Source organism: Dermacentor andersoni, chromosome 10, assembly GCF_023375885.2.
Source record: "Dermacentor andersoni chromosome 10, qqDerAnde1_hic_scaffold, whole genome shotgun sequence".
NCBI classification, from domain to species: domain Eukaryota; kingdom Metazoa; phylum Arthropoda; class Arachnida; order Ixodida; family Ixodidae; genus Dermacentor; species Dermacentor andersoni.
In genome coordinates, this window is record NC_092823.1 from 18,061,203 (window position 1) to 18,079,938 (window position 18,736).

Here is an 18,736-nt window from a genome sequence, read left to right on the forward strand (position 1 = left end):
GGCTCATTTGAGCCCTTCCCCTTACGTTAAATATAGCAAAGCTGTTTTTGTCTGCAGCTCTATGCTTCCATCTCCTTCCCTTTCCCGGAAAAATGCTTACGCTTTCTTTCTTTTTGAGCAACACCGTCATGCCTAGCATTCTATTTATACTAACTCTATGGTTATTGCCACTGGATGTCAGCGAATTTAGGCGTGTCATATGACGTCGCGATAGTGTCGACAACGCTAGCTCTGTCGTTATACCGACGTTATATAGCGTCAAATGAAAATACCTTATGTTGTGCAGCCTTCACGCTAGCCCGGTGGCATCCTTCTACACCCCAAAGACGTGTTCTGTATAATTTCTACAGCTTCGTAAGCACGTATCAGTGATCAACTAACTTGTAGCTGACTTCTTTTTACTGCTATCCGTATAGAGAGATGTTCGACAAGGGCGGCGCCATCGGGGACGCCGCCGTGGCCGCGTTGCTGTGCATGGGCGTCACCGCCCCACATGTCACCGGTATCGGCGGAGGTCTGATGGCCGTCCTTTACGACAAGTGAGCCGGATTCTACGCATATTTGCGTGACAGCTTGCGGTGACACCCGCCGCAAGGACTCAGTTATTACGTGATTTCAGACAAAACTCACTATAGGGAACTCTGGCGCTAGATCAACGACCATTCACACTGGAGAAAAAAAAAAAAACATACTTGGTTCTTGGCCAGCAGCGAGGCTGCGGAGAAAAGCGCTTGTCGCTTTTCATAGAAAATACGAATACGTTGAGCGTATTGTAACGTAGATGTAAGACGGAGTCTTACGAAATAGACGCTTCTCTTTAATAGCGGGCCAGGAGAAAAACGTGCAGCTCACGCGCTTCATCGTCTTTCATGGCGCCGACCTTTGGGCCCGGCGTCCCGCGGTGCGAAGCCTCACATCATTGTGTTAATTGCACCCCCTCGCCCCCCCCCCCCCCCCCCATGCGAAAAGCGACCGTCTCGGTGGCGTGAAAAAGTTATTTCGGCGACAGGAAATGGAGCTCCCAAGGTGCATCTCGGCGTTCACCTAACCGCATAGTAGGGTTTCATACGCACTACATGAACAACTTTCGCGCGAGGACGACGACGGAGCGAACCGGGGTCAAAAATGCAAGGGACGACTTCGTAGGTCAGGTCACTGAGGCGGCGTGTAACCTTGTAGGGACCAAAATGCCGGTGGAGCAACTTTTCCGAGAGTCCACGGCGACGGATGGGCGTCTAGAACCACACGAAGGCGCCGGTATTGCAATGGACGTCGCGTCGACCCTGGTTGTAGCGAAGGGTGTCGGTATGCTGTTGGCTCCGGATACGATGCCGAGCAAGCTGGCGTGCTTCTTCGGCTCTTTGTAAGAATTCTTCCGCGTGTTTGCTGGGCGGGCTATTATCAACCAGAGGTAGCATGGCGTCAAGTGCTGACGTGACGTGCCGCCCGTATACAAGTTCGAACGGCGTAAACTGTGTAGTCTCCTGTACAGCAGTTTTATACGCGAAGGTTACATAGGGTAAAATCTCATCCCACATCTTGTGCTCTACGTCGATATACATGGAGAGCATATCAGCCAGCGTTCTGTTCAGACGTTCAGTTAATCCATTGGTTTGAGGGTGATACGCAGTGCTCTTGCGGTGAGAGCAATGCGTCAGCTGGAGAACGTCCTCCATAAGTTCGGCTGTAAATGCTGCACCGCGGTCGGTGATCAGAACACACGGTGCACCATGTCGTAGGACGATGTGGCGTACAAAGAACTTGGCCACTTCATACGAGTTTTCTTGCGGAATAGCTTTGGTTTCGGCGTACCGAGTTAAGTATTCGGTAGCGATGACTATCCATTTGTTGCGCGAAGAGGTCACTGGGAATGGCCCAAGTAGATCCATTCCTATTTGTTGGAACGGTGCTTGAGGAGGGTCCACAGGGTGGAGAAAGCCAGCTGGTTTAACTAGTGGTTTCTGGCGGCGCTGACAATCACGGCACGTCTTGACGTACCGTTGCACAGAAGAAAAAAAGCCGGGGCCAGTAACACTTCTGGCGTATCCTTGCTAATATCTTAGCGAATCCCAGTTGTCCCGCACATGGCTCACCATGGCAGGCGGTACGTATTTGGATCGCTTCCGCAGTTTTTCTTGTAAAGGACGTCGTTGTGCAAAGAGTACGATGATAAGCCGCGCACGAGCGACCGAGGTAAGACACCTTCAGCTCCTTCAAAGTGCACGATCAGCGGCAGCAGCTCAGGGTCAGCGCACTGGTGCTCAGCCATCTTTATGGCATCGATAACGCCGACAAATGGCAAGTCATGGTCAGGGTCCGAGGACGACATCGTAGGGAGTGGTGCGCGTGACAAACAGTCCGCGTCGCTGTGCTTCCTTCCAGATCGGTAGACAACTCTAATGTCGTATTCTTGTAAGCGGAGGCTCCAACTGGCTAGTCTGCCTGAAGGATCTTTGAGGTTGACAAGCCAGCACAGGGCATGGTTGATCGCTGACAGCCTTAAAGGGTCGACCGTACAAGTAGGGTCGGAATTTACCAATTGCCCCCACAACCGCTAAGCATTCTTTTTCAGCTGTTAAGTAGTTTTTCTCAGCCTCGGTGAGACTGCGGCTTGCATAAGCAATGGGGCGTTCCGCACCAGCTTGCCACTGCACAAGAACTGCGCCGAGACCCGTATTGCTGGCGTCAGTATGAATTTAAGTGTCAGTGTCTTCGTCGAAATGAGCAAGTGTTGGGGCCGCTTGCAAGCGCTTGCGCAATTCATTGAACGACTGCTGCTGCTCGTCCGACCAAATGAAAGGCACATCGCGCGTGTGAGCCGTGTCAGAGGCTCAGCAATTCTCGAGAATTGACCAAGAAAGCGTTGGACAGCCTTCTTGTCTGTTGGTGGCGAAAACTCTGCTACGGCAGCTAATTTGTCGGGGTCTGATCGGACGCCTTTAGGACCAGCGACGTGGCCAAGAAATTTGAGCTCTTGGAACCCGAAGTAGCACTTTTCAGGCTTGATGGTGAAGCCGGCAGTACAGGTCGCCACGAGGGCACTCTCGAGTCGTGCGAGATGTTCGTCAAACGTGCTCGAGAACACAACGACGTCGTCCAAGTATACGAGGCAGGTTTGCCATTTCAGTTCAGCAAGCGCGGTATTCATCATCCGCTGGAAGGCGGCAGGTGCGGAACAGAGACCGAAGGGTAGAACTTCGAACTCATAAAGCCCTTCAGGTGTCACAAACGCTGTTTTTTCCCGATCCTGTTCATCGACTTCGATTTGCCAATACCATGATTTAAGATCCAACGAAGAAAAACAAATTGGCATGTTGTCGACGATCCAATACGTCGCCGATGCGTGGCAATGGATAAACATCGCGCTTGGTGACACGGTTCAACCTTCTATAATCTACACAAAAGCGTAGTGTGTTGTCTTTCTTTCTGAGTAACACTACAGGCGAGGCCCACGGGCTTGTGGACGGCTGGATCACGTCGTCTTGGAGCATCTCTTTCACCTAATGCTTGATCGCTTCCCTTTCCACTGGAGACACTCTGTGAGGATGCTAACGAACAGGACGTGCGGAGCCGTCCGTAATGATACGAAGCTTTGTGATGGACGTGCGCCGTACTTTGGACGACGTTGAAAGACAGTCCGCAAATTCATTCACGAGACTCAGTAGACGGTCTTTCTGATGGTCTGGCAGAGCAGCGTTAAATTGCATCCGTTCTTTTAGGCTGGGTAACTTAAATTACTGAGACGATGCGATTTCCAATGTGGCAATGTCAGTACCATCAATGATTTCGCGAAGAAATGCAACTGTCATTCCTCGTGGTACATGCCGATATTCATTGCTAAAGTGTGTTAGCAAGACGACTGAACATTTGTTGCGTACCTGAAGAAGCCCTCTGGCTATGCAAATGCGGCGCTCAAGAAGCAGAGGGATGTTTGCCTCCGCGATTCCTTCGGCGTCGTCCTCCATGTCGCATCGGACAAGGGTAAGCACGCTGCTTTTGGGTGGTAACGTGACGTGATAATCAGCTACGCGAAGCACGATGTCACGGTCGTTGCCATTGCTGTTCGCTATGGCTTGCGTAGTAGCGAAGCTGACTCTAGACTCTTGCAAGTCGATGATGGCACCGTTCGCCTGAAGGAAATCCATGCCGAGTATAAGGTCCTTCGAACATTCAGAAAGAATGACGAAGTCACCCATGTACGTGAAGCCCCGAATGTTGACTCGTGTCGTGCACCGGCCCATTGGAGTTATGAGGTGCCCTCCGGCAGTACGAATCTGAGTCCCGGTCCATTGCGTCAAAACTTTGTTCAGGATAGGCGCGAGATTCTGGCTCATTACAGACGTGCCCGCACCCACGTCGATTAACGCCGTGACTTCGTGATCATCTATGGTAACTGGTACGTCGCAAGATACTGACACCGAACTACACTGCTTTCTCTGCGTCTCAATTATGTCATCTTGCGGTCGTCTTAGTGGAGGATCTTCAGCGTTCGCAACGTCAGCGACCTCACCTCTGCAGGTCGCTGGACTCAGTTTTTCCGGGAGGCAGGGCTGGGTGAGCGACGCCTTGTTGCGCTCGGCGTGAAGATGGGGCTGGACGACACGCCCTGTAGAGGTGATAGGCTTCACCGCAGTGAAAACACAAGGGCCTCCGGTCTGCAGTGCGCCATACGTTGCTATTGCGGGGTGGTCGTGTTTCAGCCATGAATGGCGTGCGGCGAGTCCTGAAGTCGGCAGTTTCAACGGCGCGCACACCATGAAAGTCCGGGACGTCGCGCACATCGTCAAAAGTCCGGGACAACGAACTTCTCGCAGCTTCCGCATGCTACATGCGAGGCTGTGGCGGCCGTACCTCGTGCTGTGGTATCTCGCTTCGTTCCGGGATTTGTACTGCCTGCCTGATTTCCTCCCGGACGACCTCAGCCAGAGCGAGCCGTGGTACCGTTACCGGAGCCACCTGAAGCTTTTGAAGCTCTTCTCGGACGACAAGCCTAATGAGCTTCCGCAAGGCGTCGGTATTGTCCAAGGGTATAGCGAGAGGGTCACGCGATAGGGTCGACACGTCGCGGTTGTACTGCCTTGTTCGCTGCTGCAGTGCCTTTTCCATGGATATGGCTTCCGCGAGAAACTCTGCAACGGTCTTTGGTGGGTTGCGTATTAGGCCACCGAATAACTCTTGCTTGACGCCGCGCATCAAGTTCCTGAGCTTCTTTTCTTCCGGCATGGATGGATCCGCGCGTCGGGAAAGTCGGCACATACCTTCCACAAACATTGCGACGCTTTCGTTCGGCCGCTGCACTCTCGCCTGAATTGCAGATTCAGCTCGCTCCATGCGATCGAGGCTGGCGTATGTGCTGATTAGCTGCCGTCGGAATTCGTCCCATGTCGATAGGGCCACCTCATGGTTCTCAAACCATGTCCGCCCATAGTCCTCGAGGGCAAAGTAGGCGTTGCGTAGCTTGCGCTCTGGAGTCCAGCCGTTGAATTCCACGACACGCTCAAAGTGATCGAGCCAGTCCTCAGCAACTTCGAAGGTGTCCCCATGAAAGGATGTGGGGATTCGCGGCTGGTTAAGGACGACCTCGGTCGGTCCGGTTGAGGAAGAAGACGGAACTGAGGTACTCATCCTTATGACTCGATTGGGTAGAGGCCCGTGCTCAGGTGGCAGTCCTTGAAGTCAACGGCTTGTCCGTACGTGAACTGGAGTCAGCTCGACCGGACTTCGTACTGGGCTTGTAGGCGGTGTCCGATCTGGGAGTGGTAGCATGTACCCAGCACCTCCACCAGAAAAATGTAACGTAGATTGAAGACGGAGTCTTACAGTATCTAACGTTTAAGTTGCAAATGAGAGGTTATGGGTGATGTCAGTCTAAGCTAGTTAGGTAGAAAAGCAGCTATGGAGTACCCTATATGTGTAATGAAATGTCAAATGAAACGAGAACAGCGGTGCGCTTGGTATAGTTTGCGCCGCCATCTCTTCTCGCTTCCAATAAAAGAGAACTAAAACAGCTAAAACAGAAACGAAAATATCGCTGTATAGGGGAAGCATCATCTCGCAGTGCGAGATGATGTCTGTCATCTGTCAATAGATGATGACATCTGTCAATTGACAGATGATGACATCTGTCAATAGCGATGAGTGAACGGCACGCTCTATGCCTTTATTTATGCTTCGGCCACGCGCTCCGCTGTTCGCGTTTCGTTTCACGCCCATAGTACTAAAGTTTTGCACACTCGGTCTGCAAAACTGTGAACTGCTGTGCGAGTCCTCGGACAATGCAAAGTGCATGCTTGTGTTTGCATATGCAGCTGTGTACGTGTTGGTCTTCTGTGGATATCTGTAGTCATGTTCAGATCTTTGTTTCATGCTGTCTAACTTTGCTATGCATGCAGTCGAACGCCTTCATACCGAAATGCTTGGGGCCCCCGAAATCATTCGTTGTACAGGACACTTCGTTTCAAAAGTCACGCAACGCACAGCTCACAATCCCTTCGTTTTACAGGTCATTTCACTGTAAAGGCGCTCGACCTTATTAGCGACACATTTTGTGACATATTTTGGGACGTATTTTGTGATAGCATTTTTCTTTGGCAAGTGACGAGCAGTTACTGCTGCCACATAAGTGCCAACCTCTATGTCACCATGTAAGTAATAATAATTAAAGAAAGTGGCTGTACGAGCTGCAGATATGACGGTTCAAGAGTCGCAGGAAAGATAAGCAGTACGTGGGTTTGCCTGAAGTTTGTTCTCCTGCGCTTCAAACAGGTTTGTGACTTTGCGAGCTGGCATGTCCTAGAACAATCAGGCATTTGTGCAGGCATGTATTGCGGCTGTGTTTATAAAAATTCGTTCCAAATGGATACGACTTGCGAACTCGCCGGTTAGAATTCGTAGATTGCAATATGTGCAGTAAATTTAATTAGCGATGTTTTGGTAATTAGTCAATTAAGCAGCTTGATTTCTTGTGAAAAGTATATCTGTCTCTTCGAGCAATCCACTTCAAGAAGTAGAGTTGTAATACATGCCACGGGAGCTTTTAATACATGCCGTGGTCATCAGCATAGCGTGTCGTGGTAAGGAAAGCACACAGGGACAGAGAAGACTAAAGAACACAGGACGCCCTGTGTTCTTCAGTCGTCGTTGCCCCTACGCGCATGGATGCAAACTATCTCGCTCATTTCTATAGTGCGTCGGCGGTCTACTTTGTCGTCATATTTCTCACGGGACGGCAGTTAGTTCAACCAGCAGTTACGGTCTAAAACGAAAGGAAGCTGAGCAAGTTGGTAAGAGAGAGGGAGAGAGAAAGAGAAAAGGGCAGGGGAGTTAACTAGAAAAAAGTTCGGTTTGCCATCCCGTTTGGGGGAAAGGAGATCTAAATATTTAGGGAGGGAGAAAGATTCAAACGGAGCACAAAATTATGAGGTGGCAGGCGTCACCATCACAGTCTATCTGGCAGGCCAGTAGACCGCACGAAGCGTACGATAGCACTCTGGCTTCCTTGATCACTCACGACCTATGTGACCACTGTCCGAGTATCTTTTGCTATGACCGTGGCCGCCTGTCCAGTGTCTCTAACGAGGTACACAGCACTTGATATTAACCTAACGCGTGCCGTAACGGTGGTAGATGCACAGAAATTGTTAGATTTCTTTTTGACATCCGCAAGTGTCACAGGCAGGAAGGCAGGCGTGCTGTGTACAGAGCCACAAGCAGGGATAAAAACACAAAACGCTAGCTATTAACCGAAGGGCCGCAGAGTAGCGGAAAGCTGGGAGGACACAAAACTCACCAGCTCGTGTTTATGGGTCGGCACATGGCACAAGGATTTTTCTTTGTGCACCATAATCGAGGGCTGACTTACGCATGTGCTGCCAGAATGAATAATATGCAAAGCTTTAATGCACAAGAAAAGCTTATTCATTTTTATAACAACGGAGAAGCGTGCGTTTGAGCATGCGCAGATGAGCTTTTCTTTATTGGGGTGTACCTTTTTCTCCGGCACTGTGGAACTTTCTAGTGACACTCGGCTTTCTTGTTTCCCTTTTCGCCCCTATACTAGTGCCGATGTTTGCACGCCTGCCTTTAGTAACATTGTTAACACGAGCAAAATTGATTTTGGTGGCGCTCAAAATAATATACCAAGTCCAAATACCGTTTTCCCCCCAACCTTGGCCGCAAAGAGTCATGCGTGAACTAAATTTCTGATAACGGATGCAAAGCGACCTGCAGACAGGAATCGTCTCGAAGGAGCAATAAATCATGTTCTCTGTCGGTTTCAGGTCCACGATGAAGGTTCAAGCCTTGGACGCCCTGGGACTGTCTCCGGCAAGCGTCACACCGGATATGTTTTCAACCAACGCGTCGGCGTTGAAACTCGGTACATTATAATGTTGACCAGACGGTCACCGGGTTTCCCCTTACCATGACTTGGAAACCTGTAGGATCCTTCGCGATGGTTGAGTGCTTTCTGCAAGGTTCATGAGTTCGAATCCTGGCTACAGCGGCCATATACATTCTGGTTGGGAAGGTTTGCAAAAGCGCGGATTGCTTTGGGGCGTTGAACTTGATTTTTAAACCTGAACGATAGTAAAAATCGACTAGGAGCACTATACAGTAACGGATGTTCTTATACTGGCAACTTAATGTAAGAAAACATGTGGAAGCGTGCAAAGGAAATTGAAAGTAAACAAATGACCACACACGATGCAAAGTATAATGTTAGGCATAACGTTAAGAAATGTAGAAAGGAAACATCATAGATTAGAGGTGAAACGCTGGCAGATAATTTTTTTTTGGGGGGGGGGTGACTTGATATTAAGGAAAATGGGGGGAATGTGCTTGTACAGCTTCTGTAACGTGTAAAAGCAATAAACCAGTGGTTTAATACAAAAAGTCCAGTTCGGTACAAGTACTTTAGCCCGCATGCCATAAATTGTGGCGAAAAAGTGGATGTTGGTCTGCGGTTCTTTCTTATAAGCCGTTACAGTTTTGAAAGCGCAGGGCTCAGGAAAACGAACACTTTGAAGTTTCGCATCCACTTGTGCGCTACACTTGCAAGCTTGCACCAGCCGGAGCCCGTGTGGCTGAAGCGCAGTTCTGGGGAGAAATTGACCTGCGGCAAATGCTCCTAAATAATAATAATAATAATAATAATAATAATAATAATAATAATAATAATAATAATAATAATAATAATAATAATAATAATAATAATACTGGATCTGTGTGCGCAAGGCAGCTTCTGTTGCCCGCCAAGCGCTGCATGCTAAACAATTGCCTTTGATGCTCCTATGTGCTATGCTCCTCAAACATAGGCTAGCAGACTCACCGACAGAGCTACTCAAACAAGCCGGGATGCTAACCTTCCAAAACAGCGCAAAACTAGCGCGCCTTAAAACCATTTACCAACGCATAAATAATCAATTAAATCTGGATACCTCACGATACATAACGAAATCTCAAACGAGGAAAACACGTCATAACTCCCCCCCCCCCCCCCCACACACACACACACACTAAACGAGTATTCATTCCGCACTGACACTTTCAGGTACTCATTTTTCCCACAGACTATACGCGATTGGAACGCTTTGAACGTGGGCTCTGTTAATAGTTCATCACTAACTGCTTTTATCACGCTTGTTGAAAACGATCTACTTACATCTCAGTAATTATATTGCTTACTGTCAGTATCACTTGGTTACTACCTTTGTTTTGCATTTTAACACATTTATCTGTCCAATCCAAATCTTGCAGCGTGAACCTGATTGTATATTTTTTTCTGCTACTGATGTATAAGTTTATTCTGTGTATTAATGTGTATTTCCAAACCGTTATTATTGTCATGTTTGTATGTCAGTGTACTTTTTTGAATGCCCTTTCTGTTACGATCCCTGACGGGATTGACAGTATTGAATAAATAAATAAATAAATAAATGTGGTGCTTCGACATATTTAAACCATGTTTTATACATACGGGATGTGCTCATTATTCTTTATTATTATTATTATTATTATTATTATTATTATTATTATCATTATTATTATTATTATTATTATAAGTGGCAGCAGCAGCAGTAGTAAGTAGTTGTAGTAGTAGTATTTTTCATTTTTCGTCATTGTCTCCTATACGCTAGCGTGCTGCTGCCATCAAAATGATCGGTCGTTCTGAGCGACAGATGGTAAGATATGACTGGATCGTGCAATACACAATCGTCCGAGCGAGGCTGTGGCGACGGCGGACGCCGCTACATGTGTGGTACAACTTGCGGGCCACTCTGAATGTGCCATGCGGATTTAGCATTTTTCGCTTTCGAGCCAATTGGTTTAAAATTGATATTGCGAAATATAACGCGTCGGGCAGGTTTAGCTCAGTCTCCTATGACTACACTGTAAAATAATTTACACCCTAAAAATGAAAAAGGGTGTAAATGTCTCTAACTCACACCCTTAGGGTGTTATTTATATAACGGACACCCTGAGGGTGTGAGTTATAGACACATTTACACCCTTTTTCACTTTTTGGCGTGTAAATTATTTTACAGTGATAGCGGGCTATGAAACGGTCGATAAAAAAGTGCTGCAGTCTAAATGATGTCCCGAAAAGCGAAGCCGGAGCACCGCCATCTTAGGAAGGGCACAATAGTACATTAGCTCAGAGAGAACGAAAATAAGCGCTTTCATCACAATCCCCACGGACGTGGATTAATTTGCTGTACAGAGGCTGGTGGGCGTTTGTCTTTGTGTTACTGGTTTTAAAATGACGCCTGAACGCCTTGATATGCTTTAGTGGCGATAACATTATCAAAACTCAGTCGAAGGAATTATTCTTGTTGGGCGGGACCAGATATTATTTTCTAATTAACCTAGCATTTACAATAAGACAGCCAAATCACCTAACTGTAAGCGGACGCCACCCGCCAAGGCTCTATCCATTTCAAAGGTGATGTTGGGGCAAAAGCTGCAGGAGCTTCCATTCCAGCATGTTCTTTAAAAGCTTCTTGGCCGCGACTGACCGACCGTGTAGAAGAAACGTCGACAAGGACCCGACTACGCGTGATCGTCTTATTCTTCTCGAGTCCATTGCGTTTGAGCATACATGTTTTTCTTCCTGTGACCTGTGTTTCTTTAACTTGAAATTTACCAAACACGGTAGCATCCATATAAAGGTACATTGTCGCGTTTCTGTTTTAAACCGGCAAACTATTTGTCCTTAATAATGGCTATTCTGTCCTAAATCATCACAATTCGCCGAACGTAATGATAGTGATAGGCACCAAGTAAGGTGAGGCCTAAAGTTCGGTTCAGTTTGAGTTAAATTCACTGCGGCCAACAACATACAACAGCGACGCAAGATATATTGCCATGGCATTTATATAACGTTTTTATTTCTTTTCCTAGTTTGAACAAATATTTCAGAAATCGCACGGAACACTCGTATAGCGCAAATCGGCATATTCACATGACCTGCACGAGGAGACGGAAGTTATTTGTACGATAAATCATGATGTTCGAGTGAATAACTAAATACAAACTAATAAGCTCTTTAACTATTCACTTTACGGAACATCGTCCAATTGGCAAATTGAGGCGGGCACTTAGTGACAGGCAGGCAGTAGGCGGTCGTCCATATTTAGTCTACGGGGAGCGTCGGCAATTCATTCATGACTCGTCGTACATTCCGGCGTAATCACGGGTGCTCGCGTGCGTTCCCGGATGTGAGCCGTTGCAACATTAAACACTTGTGAGAGGTTGAGAATGGTCACCGGAAGAATACCAGTGCATGCTCGTGCCAGTGCGTGCGTTCCGTCCTCTCAGGTGCCAACGCTCCAATCGTGCCGGGCGCGCTGGCAGGACTCAAGGCTCTGCACACCAAGGTGGGCAAGCTTCCCTGGAAGGACGTGTTCCAGCCGGCCATCCGCTTGGCCAAGAAGGGCTTCACCGTCGGATCCCACCTTGCCGCCGCCCTGGCGAAACATGAGAAAGTACTTAGCGTGTCGGCTTCCCTCAGGTATATGATCCCTTCAGCCGGAGAAAGTTATCAGATGAGCTCAATAGTAAGATTGCCGGAGAAGCGTGTGACGCTGCAATCGTTCTGTAACCGTTGCACGCGAGAAAAAAAACGATTCGGCGCTAATTGTGTGAGAAAGAACGTTGCATATCTTTTATTGCTTGTGCAGCGTAATAGCGTCGCGGTGTTACCTTATAGGGCAACGAAATATTTTTGTTCACGACTTATTTCTTTGCTAACGTTGGTTTCCGATCGTAAATTGTAAAGAAGCCTTCGAAGCCACGAGGACGCATCTGTGTAATCCATGCAAGTTCCCGCACATCTATGAAATGCCTATCGCTTCCTCCCCGGCTTAGTCGTTTTATTACTCGTGCATGTGGGCATCGCCATCAGTTTCCCTCTACTACACTTATCATGGAACTCTATGCCTTATGACAGTTGTGGTTAAAACGCAAGCAGGGCTACCTCCATCGCTCTGGAGTTGTGCAAACTGTAGCTGTGCGTTTGTCGTCCTAAGAAGCGGTTACTCACGGCGTCGACATTCCAAGATAGTTTGGCCTTTCCGTATGGTTTGTATATAGTTCGGTGCGCTGCACGTCGTCATACCGGAACAGAATATTTGTTACTATGACGTGGTTCATACAAGGTCACCTGCGCAAGACAAGAGAACACCACCGCTATGCTCTGACTCTGACACCGTAGCGGATGGATGAAACGCAGGCTAGCTTCTGAGCAGCGCCGCACTGGGATCTCGATGGCACTGAAGGAGGCTGAAAGTAGGCGTCGCGTCCATAAAGTTGGCTTCACCTCAGGGCGACGGAACATTTCCCGTCACTTTGGGCCACGTGATAGCTCTCGGCGAGTAGCGGCGCGAGCGGGTGCTGGGAAAACAGCCGCGCAATTCTACTCCATTTGAGTCTGTTTTTTCTCAGCTTGTTTCAGTCGCTTGTGGAAATATTCAGTAAAAAAAGTAAAAAAAAAAAACATTGGCACTACTCACCTCAGAATGACTGCCGACATTGATGCGTGAGCATTGAATCGGTTTAGCCACACAACGCATTGCCACCGTCGGAACGAGTTATGTATGAGCCGCGTACTGAAGCGGGAACTCCTCTCTCGGTCTTCTTTATGGATATACGGCGCCATCTAGTGGCACGGCCAAGAAGGTCGCGCGTGGCCTCCGAGACGAGAAGCGTGGCGCGCCGGTGCCTGTGAATGCTCAGAATTGTTCCCTCGCTTACCGCACACTAGGTGGCACATATTCCGTGACCCAAGAAGAACTTCAGTTTGGCCTAGTTGGCGTTTACAGCATACCATATTGACCTCAATTAAAGACGGGAACAGCGGAAGAGAACGGAAAAACGACACGGGCGGTACCCAAGTTGGCGAGACGTTCATTGACAACGAGCGCGTATATCCAGTGCACTTATGGCTCCGCTCGCTAAAGCGTTGGCCTGAAAAGTATTCATTTGAAAGCGGCACGTACCCGGTACGTTTGTGGTGCAGCCGTCTAACGCGTCGGGTTGCCGTCCTCGACGAACCGTGGTGACGTGGGCTCGATTCCGCTCAGCATCGGCGAAATTTAAAGGGCCTTTTTCGTCGTTGTAGAGTGGCACGTTCCTTGTGGCGCATACCTAGTTACTCAAGTTGTCATCAGAGAGGTTCATTGAAGACCAGCGCAGTGATCCAAGTCGGCGTCAAATAGTTTCTTCGAACAGCCGTGCCTACTCAGTCCCGCATCTACAGCGACTTATGTCGGCCCCAGAGTGGTTCCTCGAAGGGCGGCACATATTTGCACATTGCCACACACTCAGTGACCCAAGGTGGTTCAATAGTTGGTTTCGAACCCTGTTGCCTCAGTATAGCAGTCGAATGCGTTGTAATCATTCGACCACGGTATATACCCAGCGGCCCAGGGAGGCGGCAAATCAGTTTGATACAAACATGCACAGATAGGTACCTTCCAGAAAGTGCGTGAAGTACCCTAAGAGTGCTAACGCATTGGTAGCTTTATTTGGCTCTTTCGCGGAGGTTGGCGGTGGTCGCACCCTCACCGCTGATACAAAGGCGCCGATGTAAATAAAAGGCACGTGCTCGCGCCCAACCGAGTCCCGGGGTGCGTTCGCCTCCGAAAGCGAACGATTGCAGCTCGTTGTAACGCACCTGCTGTCGCGCGAGAGATTTGTAGATTGTGTGGTTCTTGTTGAGGTTAGTCGGTCGAATGTGGCACCGAAACGCGGGACGTGAGTGACACATCTCCGAGTTCCAGCAGCACGCCCTCTTCTTGCAGACCTCTGTGCCGGTTAGATATGCCCCGCACCGTCTGTTGAACTTGCTATCCCTGTCTCAGCAAGGCACCGTGGGGTGGCTTCAGAGCTGCTGAAGGGCAGTCGTCCTCTTCCCCCTTCTGCTGGAGGCGGCGGGAGAGGGCCTCGATTGCGGGAGAGGAGGATGGCTGTCGCCTTGCACGCCGGCGCCCTTGCAGCTGCAGACGAGGCACGTCACATGTGACGAATAAGCTTTCCTGTACTACACCTACAACTGTGTGTATTCGCGGCTCTGTTCTTCGCGGAAGTACGCAGGGAAACAACAAACGTTATCTATATATCCTCACTGCAACAAATACCCGCCTTCTAGCGCATCGTTCCTTTTTACGTAGAGCGAGTAACTGTCTAGAAGCGTTCGGATATTCGCTTGCGTAGACAATAATCGTGGATGGTTCCTGCGCATCAAAAAAAAAAAAGAGAGAGAGAGAGAGAGAAAAATTTCCCCGTTAAAAACATAACGATCCCTAGTTGGAACAGCGTGGTCCCTATTTTTCTTTTTTTTTTGATGCAGGCAGCGATTCTCCAACAGCACCACCGGCGCTTTGTTGCGCAAGGGGGACAAGCTCGTCCAGGCGCAACTCGCCGAGCTGCTGGCGAAGCTGGCCGAACGCGGCCCGGAGCACCTTTACCAATGGGAGCTCGCCGACGAGATCGAAAAGAACATTGCGGACGCCGGTAGTGTACTTATATAGACAGGATTCAGCGTATTCACGCCGTCCGTATAATGGTGGCTGACGTGCTATAGATGTCTCATTGCTATGGGTAATGGGAAAAAAAATAGTTTTCCATCCTTTTCCATCCTAATTACAACTTACGTTTACTATAGGCAAGCATATTGTTTTTACGTACTTGTTTATTCGCTTGTAACATCGGTAAATTTTATACTGCAGTTTCATAGAAAGTGTCAACGTTTGCTCTAGCATGCGTGCGATATATATATCTGTGTGGTGATTCTCAGTGAGTATTCGTATTATATCCGAGCCCGAACTGTACAGGAAGTGCTGCTTCGTATTTTTACTATCTATACGTGCAATATGTGGAAACGGTTATTGCACGCACATGTATATAAACCTGATGAATTCTTCATCGTATAAATCATGCAATCGTATGAAATGAGACTGGTAGTATTGGAAATAAATGAAATCAATACGTTTGAGTGTGTTCCTTATACTTAAGATGTGGGAGGAAGGTAGGAGTTTAAAAATTTTACCAAAATTATTGAAGCATTTTAATATGTCGCAACGTCAAAAAAAAAAAAAAAAACACAGGGGTCGTAGAGCACTATTCAGGAGGCACAGCGGCAGGTCGCCTTTTTAATGCTGAGCGCAACCGCGACTTATTCATTACGCTTTGATAAAAACGCTCATGCATACTCACATTCTCTTCTTCGTCGGAGAACAGGCGCGGCATCTGCGTGCCTCCGAACTATAGGCATCGTCCCGAAGCGCAATATGAGTGTATGAAGGCGGTCTACAACGGCACAGAGTAACGCAGGCAAAAAAAAGACAAAAAAGTAGAAATAAACGAAAGTTAGTTCGACAGGTACGGCTTCTTCCTTACCCCATGCACCACTTAGGGTGAGGGCTTGCGGCGACTGGAGCTATTAGGGAGCTTTAGTTTAGGGGACGCAAGCGGCTTGCGCACGCAAGAACTAGGGGCGCCGGTGCTGCGCATGCGCAGACCCAGACGTAGGGGCCTGCGCATGCGCAATACCGTCGCCCCTAGCTCTTGCGTACGCAAGCCGCTTGCGTCCCCTAATCTAAAGCTCTCTATTGTCACTGTCAGGAACGGCCTCGTAATTCATGCACGTCGCTTAGGCGGCGGATCCCTCTGTACGGCCCAAAGTACCGTCTTAGCAGATTTTCGGAAAGGCCACGACAGCATATGGGTATCCAGATTCTGTGTCGAAGATCGTATCGTTTTGCATCTTGGTCTTGCTGAAGGCAGATAAGTACGCGGGCAAGTTGACTGGCTTATCCGGCGCGCTGTGTAAATTCAACGTCGGTAGGTACGACTAACCGTCCGTTGGTCTGGAGAGAAATGCAGTTATCTTCCGGTGGCTTCTACCACTGAGTCTGAGAACGGAGTCAAGGAGTTCGGCAGTGAAGGCAGTTCCCCTGTTTGTGATGACTACTTTTGGGGCGCCGTGCCTAAGGACGACGTTTTCGATTAAGAAAGTGAGCTGCTTCGGCTGGTGTGCCCCGCTGTGTAGCTTTCGTCTCCTCGTAGAGCGTCAGGTAATTGGTGGCAACAATGATCCATCTGTTGCCTACTGTAGAAGTTGGAAATGGGCCCAGGAAATCCATTCCAACTTGGCCGAATGGCTGGCCTGGTACCGGGGCTGGATGTTAGAGACCTGCACGCTTGCCGCGAGGTGCTTTACGTCTTTAGCAGTGGGCACATCTTTGCACGTGATGTTTTACAGCAGCGGGTAGCTTTGTGCAGTAGTAGTTGCGTTGGAGTCGGGACGATGTTCTCGCGTAGCCTAGGTGACCTGCGGTGGTTTCACCGTGGCATGCGTTTAGTGTTTCTTTTCGAAGTGGTGCCCGTACGGCAAGCAGGTACGTGCTGCCACTGGTAGAAAAGTTCTCACGGAGGACATCGTTCTGCGGACAAAACGAGTGCAGTCCCCTTGCATAGAGTCGCGGAACGTCATTACTTCGGCCTAGGTCTGGGTCGTGGCGCTGCTCCTGTCAAATTGTGACGGCGTCGACGACGCCAAAAAATATAGCGTCCGCGTCCACGGCATCGGTACCTACGGAATCGACGGGTGACAGCGATAGGCAGTCGGCATCGATGTGCCTCTTCCATGATTTGTAAATTATGGTCATGTTGAACTCCTGAAGCCTGAGACTCCAGAGCGCCAGACGGCCAGATGGGTATTTAAGTTAGTCAGCCAACAAAGAGAATGACGATCGCTGACAACATTGAATAAACGGCCGTACAACTACGAGCGAAATTTGATAACTGCCCGCACCGCGGCGAGGCATTCCTTCACGGTAGTCGAGTAGTTTTCCCCCGCACGAGAGAGAGAGAGTTCGGCTGGCGTGGGCGATTAGTTTTTCGGAGCCACCTTGCCACTGCACCAGTACGGAACCCAGGACAACATTGTTCGCATCAGTGTGGATGGCTGGCTGACGCAGAGAGAATTTTCTTTCTTTTTCCCGTGCGATACGCTTCAAAGATTTCACGTGTTATCTTGCCGAGCCGGCGATGCGCAATGTAGAGTTATCTAAACAGGGCGCACATCCACGGTAGGACGTCGCGATGTTCTGGCAGTCGCCCCGGCTCGTTCGATTGTCTTCTGCGCTACTACTCACTGCGCTGGCCGATGTAGCAGCGTAGCAGGCTATCGAATCAGCCGGAGCTCGTTCGGCGGGTTTGAGCATTTCGCAAGATACAAATGTTTCCGGGCAGCTAGTTTAAGGTGAGGTTCCTCCGGGAGTGCCTCAATTCAAACACTAGTATACTCGCGAACACGAACACGTGGGCCGCGAGAAGACGGTGATGCAATTTGGAAACGTCGTACAAGGTCAGCCGGCGCCACGCAGTGGTTAGGCAGGGTATCTTCATTTCGTGATCATAATCTGGAGTTGTTTTGATCCTGCGACGGGTTGCTCGTGAGAAGTGGCCGCACCGACAGTACGCCATTCGCGGGCGACGTTTTTCGCTCCATCTTCGCACTCTCTCCGCAGGTGGGTCCCTCAGGAAAAGCGACTTGTCGCTATACCATCCCGTCTGGCAGGATCCGCTGTCTTCCAGGATAGGGTGCAGTCAGCAGATACACTCGGCTCCCATTCCGGGCGCCGGCGTTGTGCTAGCCGTGGCCGTCCACCAGATAAACGTGGCGTGAGTTTCGTCATTCTGTCTCACGTGCTCGCCTGCTTTTTGGGTCGCCTTGTCGCACTGCGGGCATATCCGACGGGAGGCCGAGGAGGCTGCCTTGAGACGTGGCGAAAACGGCAAGCCAATATATGCACTTACCTTAAGCGGCACTGATCACCCTTTCCATTAGGGAGCTTTAGGCAAAGCGAGGAGCCCGTTGAGTGAGCTTGGGTAGCGAGAACCGCCGGCGCGAAAGAGCATCGGTTCGGCTGTGCATTTGCCGCTTGCATGACACTGCAGTTGAAATGTTAAAGTATTACAGCACCAGGCGGGAGGCAGAACTGAATACATGGACGCAGGTGAAGGCACATTGAAAAAGACACGTTGCCCAACGTGTCGTCTTTCATGTGCCTTCATCTGTGTTCTTGTCTTTATCGCTGTTCCCGCCTTACTATGGATAACCAACTAGCCGATGCTTTCACGTTATTACAGCGCCGGCTGTTGAGAGCGTTTGAAGCAGGAACCTGTCCGAGCACACACACGCGCGCACGTCAATGCGTCAGTTGTCGAACCC

At 49.3% G+C, this 18,736-nt stretch overlaps 1 protein-coding gene across 1 annotated transcript; it reads left to right on the top strand.

Annotated features, from left to right (window-relative positions):
• Nucleotides 1-420: 420 nt before the first annotated feature.
• On the top strand, nt 421-18,190 carry LOC126519230 (scoloptoxin SSD14-like). Its single transcript, XM_072284640.1, has 5 exons — nt 421-539; nt 8,280-8,377; nt 11,818-12,010; nt 14,849-15,012; nt 18,033-18,190. The coding sequence occupies exons 1-5, from the start codon at nt 421-423 to the stop codon at nt 18,188-18,190; spliced, it is 732 nt and encodes a 243-aa protein (XP_072140741.1).
• The last annotated feature ends 546 nt before the right edge of the window (nt 18,191-18,736 follow it).